Raw genomic sequence first — 5,990 nt, 5'->3', positions numbered from 1 at the left:
TATATATATATATATATTTGTGTATGCTTGTATAGATTTACTTACAACCGTGTGTGTGTGTGTGTGTGTGTGTGTGTGAATCAAGCACCATTCCTATTTATTATCTGCCTACAGTATGTCCTTCACACCTCCAGTGATAAAAAGTAAAGAAAATAGAAGAAAAAAAAATACTCGGCCTCAATTTGACAAAAACCCTTCCTTCCCCCTCTCCACTCACCCAACTACAACTATAACAGGCTGACGATATCACTGTTAGCAGACATTGTCTCAGAAATCAACACTCTTCTACATGACCTTGGAAAAAAAACATCTGGAGATATTGGTTTTTTATGTCAAATCAAGAGTTGCTCACAAAGCACAATTACTCAAGAAAACCTAAAATTTGCAGACCCTTTCGCATATTGAGGGAACAACGTTGCACCAACAGAAAAAAGAAAATTCGTCTCTCAAAAGTTTGAGCTTCCCTGATTAGCCACTGTGTCATCGTGGAGGCGCAATGGCCCTTTGGTTAGGGCAGCGGACTCGCGGTCATAAGATCGCGATTTCGATTCCCAGACCGGGCGTTGTGAGTGTTTATTGAGCGAAAATACCTAAAGTTCCACGAGGCTCCGGCAGTGGGGTGGGGTGGCGAACCCTGCTGTACTCTTTCACCACAACTTTCTCTCACTCTTTCTTCCTGTTTCTGTTGTGCCTGTAATTCAAAGGGCCAGCCTTGTCACGCTGAATATCCCCGAGAACTACATTAAGGGTACACGTGTCTTTGGAGTGCTCAACCACTTGCACGTTAATTTCACGAGCAGGCTGTTTCATTGATCGGATCAACTGGAGTGCCAACAACTGTGTCATCATGCAGTCGTCGCTATCAAATGATCTTAAAAGAAGTTTCTTCCGTGACACTGTTGAATCGGTTCTCTTGCATGGGTCTTCTGTTTGGATACTCACCAAATATCTGAAGGGCAAAACTTGATGGTGCTTACACTCTTGTGTTACAGGCTGTTCGTGTGCTACAGGCTGAAAATCTCCTGGAAAAGACATCTAGCTAAACAAATACTGTATGGAAATATTCTAGCTATCATTCATATCACATGATAGAGAGAGAGAGAGAGGGAGAGAGAGAGAGAGAGAGAGAGAGAGAAAGAGAGAGAGAGAGAAGTGGGGAAGACATGCGCTCTGCAGAACATTCTCAAAGAGCTAAGTAAAAACTCATTTGTAATACACTATTATGGTCACATTTAAATCAGCTGTCCAGGGGGCCAATAAGAAAAGCTCAAACTTTCATACACACACACACAAACACACACACACACACGCACGCACGCACTCACACATAGATATAAACAGCTTTGTGCAAATATGGGTACAGGATCGTGGTAGATGGCGTGATGAAGTCAGGCAACTCCGAGCAAGTTCGACCTGATATGAATAAAGTGTCGGGCGGGATGTCCATAATTGTCGACATGGAAACAACCAAACCAAGAATCACAGTGAATACAGTGTAGTTAGGTGGACACTTAGAAGAAGAAGAAGAAGAAGAAGAAGAAGAAGAAGAAGAAGAAGAAGAAGAAGAAGAAGAAGAAGAAGAAGAAGAAGAAGAAGAAAAGATTCTGGGGGCGTTTTGAGCTTAAACTCTTCTTCAGAATAAAGAACGAGAGAAAGAGATAGAGAAAAAATGTCTTTAATCAATGCATTTATGCACGTATATTTCGGAATTGTATTTGTTTGGGAGTGATTTGATCCAAGGACTTGTGTTAAAACTGCAGCAAAGCAATTGTATTGTAAAAGATTCATTTTAGTCACATAACGCCATGTTGAAACATGGTCTGGTGTGGACTAACGCGTCTCTTTATTCACCTTGTTTTCATTATTTTTTCTGTTTCTTTTTCTTTTTCTGTTATTCTGAAGAAATGTTTGACCTCGAAACGTCAGACAACTCTATTTTATTTTAACCATCAACTCAATAACTATAATCTGTGTTTACTTTGTTTTTTGGTGTTGTTATTGCCACGTCATCCATTTTGGACCCACACAAACACATTCTATGTTTCCGAAGAAGACCTTAAACTCGAAATGTCAAATGCATTTCTTTCTCGATTTGCCGACTGTCAGTCTTACGACGACATTTTGTGAACGATAAATGTATAAAATTTGAGGATATGACAAAGAACCACTTACTGTTTGCGTCCATTTTCTCGTTGTCTTTCAATCCAGTTTGATCTTGCGGTGGGAGTTTGTCAGAAATCGTGTAAATATCTGTTAGAACGACTCCATTGCTCTGTTTTAGTTTCCCTGCAACAAAATAAAAAGGATTTCAGAATCAAAATGATTCCTTTTTGAAAAACGAAAAAAAAAAAAACACACACACACACACACATACACGCACAATAAATAATATTAAAAAATACTTAGCACATGATAAAAGAATATTTTTGCTGAAAATGGAGTAAAAACAAACATAAGAGTTGGAATTAAGGGAACGTCTTAGACATCATCAATACGAGAAAGAACATAATATCAATAGGAGAGAGAGGAAAGTAGGTGTTGAAAGACAAATATACTGGAAAAATGAGGGGAAGAAGAAAATTTGACATCGATACAAATAAAAAGCAAATTATTGAAATTGTATTGTGAAGCAATATATGTCCTTCCATTGTTACGGTCTTATTCTAGTGACGGTAGTGTTTACTAGTTCTGTAGCAAGTACTTTTGGAAATGTCTGCCTTTCTCTGAAGTACCTAGTTATGTAACACTGGTGTTTCGTGGTCAACGAATTTTTTTTATCCGTCAGTTACAATAAATTTGATCAATTGAAATTAAATAAACTTACTCTGTGTATAGTAGTGATGGTGACGGTGGTAGACCTTCGTCATTCGACGATAAGTATTCAGTCGTTCGATCAACGAAGTTATCTGCTCTTGAATTAATGTATAAACAGTCGAGTACTCGACGGGCGCGTGTATCCTTAACGTAATTCTGATGCAGAATCAAAATACACAGCATGTGTGTGAGATAGGGTTGTACTTTTTTGAATTACAAGTACAATCAACTTGACAGGATTGTATACAGTTTCCGTCAACCTAATTTCACTCACAAAATATGGGGTGATGGAGGCCATAAAAAATGAAATTTGCTTAAAATGCCATGCTGCGGAATCGAATGCAGACCACATTGTTGCGATGCGAAAGTGTTAGCCATTCAGCCATATGCACTTATACCCCATACAACATCCCATCGCTAATACTCTACATTCCACACCTTGTATTTTTTTTGTGGCAGTGCTGCCCGCCTGATAGTGAACCGTGCCTCATGCGATCCACTTCTCGAAAAAGGTCGCCCATGCCTGCTATAAATGTACATTATTATATGTAAAAAGTAGATAATTCTTAATATATTTTTAATGAAGTTTTATGGATATTCATTTATTCTTTTACTTGTTTCAGTCATTTGACTGCAGCCATGCTGGAGCACTGCCTTTTGGGGTTTTAGTCGAAAAAAAATCAACCCCAGGACCTATTTTCTTTTTAAACCTAGTACTTATTCTATCAGTCTCTTTTCCTCAACCGCTAAGTTACGAAGGCGTGAACACACCAATATCGGTTGTCAAGCGACGATATTGGTGGTAGGTGACAAACACAGACACAAAGATACACACACACATGTATGTGTATATATATATATATATATATATATATATATATATATATATACGACGGGCTTTTTTCAGTCTCTGTCTTCCAAATCTACTCGCGCGGCTTTGGTCAGCCCGAGTCTATAGTAGAAGACACTTGTCCAAGGTGACACGCAGTGGGACTGAACCCAGAGCTATGTAGTTGGGAAGCAAGTTTCTTACCACACAACCACGCCTGCACATATAGTATACAAATTTTGAGGTTATATAGGTACAATTTCCCTGCTACTTTCGACCTCATAATCTTTACGAACACGTTAAAACACGTACTGTGGTTGCAGCTCTAAAATGCGCTAAATGTTGCGTGAACAGGTCAAAATGGTTGCTTTCTTTTCCCTAGTGTCATTACAGATTAAAGAGGAGCACGTGTATATCAACATCATGTGCCTCGTGTGATAGAATTAATGCTTACAGACACTTTAGCTCATGTGAGTGTATCAAATAGTAAAACCGAGTTGTCTCTCGCAGTCACCTGATAACATGTAACACGCATTGTTTTAGGTGATTATGTAGTCGCATATAAACCCCGTCTCGGCCCACTTACCCTTGAGCGAGTAGAACATCTAGGATGTGAGAGCTGAAGGGAGAGAGGGAGAGAATGCTGCACCAGCAGTCGGCTGGTATTCATATTTAGCTGAGTAGTCTGTAGCAACATGAAATAAAGGGCCTTGCTTAAGGGTACAAGACTCCACGCGCTCCAGGAATTGAACCCACGACTGTAACCACTAAGCTACGCACTTATGACAAATATATGCGCGCACGCGAAGGCACACACATACACGTACGCATATGCATGCACACACACAGGCATACGCGCATACAATAATATAATGAATATAAACAAATACAACTATATTAATGAATATAAATGTGTATAACTTCATGTCGTGTTATATATATATATATATATTATCGATCGCATATAATGTACGCGTTTTGTTTGTTCGCCGGATACGCTGCAGAACAGCGTTCGCGGGGATGACTCCTTCATAACGCATGACTCCTTCATAACGCATGACTCCTTCATAACGCATGACTCCTTCATAACGCAGGACTCCTTCATAACGCATGACTCCTTCATAACGCATGACTCCTTCATAACGCATGACTCCTTCATAACGCATGACTCCTTCATAACTCTGATCCGGCGAACAAACAAAACACATACATTGGGTGCGTGCGATCGATAATGTTTATAACACTAGCGCTGCTTTAATTCATTGTTGTTCGCTCGCGAAGGCACACGCACACACACACACACACACACACACACACACACACACACACACACACACACACACACACACACACAAGATAACCTGGTTAAATAATCGCAAATTTTATTTTGGTTAGATTTTAACATTCTTACACTAAATCTCACAATTATAGGTTGTTTTTTTTTTTGTGAATTGAGACAAAATAAGATTAGGATTTCAATGTACTCTATTCATATCAATTAATACAAGACATCTTATGATCAAAAAAGTATGCAATTTTATTGCTATGGACTGGTCTAGTCACCCAACTGAAACGCTATTTATTTCCTCTTTCTTTCGTTTCTTTTTAAATGTGTTCCTTTATCTTACATTGTATTATATTATCCTCATTTTGACTGGCTAGGGATATAAATGCATCGTGACCTAATTAAGCTTCATTTGTTTTCTACTAATAAAAGTGCAAAATAATCTGTTCCTTTAATATCTTAAAAGGTCATTTTAAGTTTAAATGATGCCAGAACTATAGTCATATCGTGTTTAAACGCAAACTCTAATGCCATATGCCCTGAGGTTTTATAACCCTTCACCTAGAATATACTTTAAGAAGGATTATATAATAATTGAATCCTCAATTCACTTTACCCCGTGAATGAGTAAAAACCTTAAACTAATCTGTATAAGAATGTCTATTTTGGATGGATATGTACTGCAACTGAATCAACTAAATGCGCATAAATACTATATCAAAGGATACTAGGACACGTATCCAGCAGAAACACGTGTCGGAGTGGAATTTAAAGAGAATAACACTGTAATAAATGCACTTTGAAGACGTATAATTCTCCGTTGTTCTTCATGATGTCTTGATAATATACTCTGTATGTTGTATGAAATCCAATGAAGCGAACTCGGGATTTACCTATCGAGTGAAATGCCGTTTAAACGTCTATCTGTAATTGTGTATCATTCGATGTGGCTAGTCTAATCTGCATTATATCAGAGTGATAATAAGGTACCTACCCGGATTCGAAATCCCTAATTCTTTATGTTATATATATATATATATATATATATATATATATATATAT

At 38.1% G+C, this 5,990-nt stretch overlaps 1 protein-coding gene across 2 annotated transcripts in view; it reads right to left on the bottom strand.

Moving 5' to 3' along the window:
• The window catches only part of LOC106873475 (sulfate transporter), a 208,335-nt gene that overhangs the window by 95,291 nt on the left and 107,054 nt on the right, over positions 1-5,990 (bottom strand). For both annotated transcript variants that reach the window (XM_052967943.1, XM_052967945.1), the window contains exon 2: positions 2,173-2,286. In XM_052967943.1, the coding sequence (XP_052823903.1) occupies positions 2,173-2,286 (114 nt within the window). The remainder of the gene's footprint in view (positions 1-2,172; positions 2,287-5,990) is intronic.

This window comes from Octopus bimaculoides, chromosome 5 (assembly GCF_001194135.2).
Source record: "Octopus bimaculoides isolate UCB-OBI-ISO-001 chromosome 5, ASM119413v2, whole genome shotgun sequence".
NCBI classification, from domain to species: domain Eukaryota; kingdom Metazoa; phylum Mollusca; class Cephalopoda; order Octopoda; family Octopodidae; genus Octopus; species Octopus bimaculoides.
The sequence above is the reverse complement of the archived record's forward strand: the minus strand, read 5'-3'. Positions and strand labels throughout refer to the sequence as shown.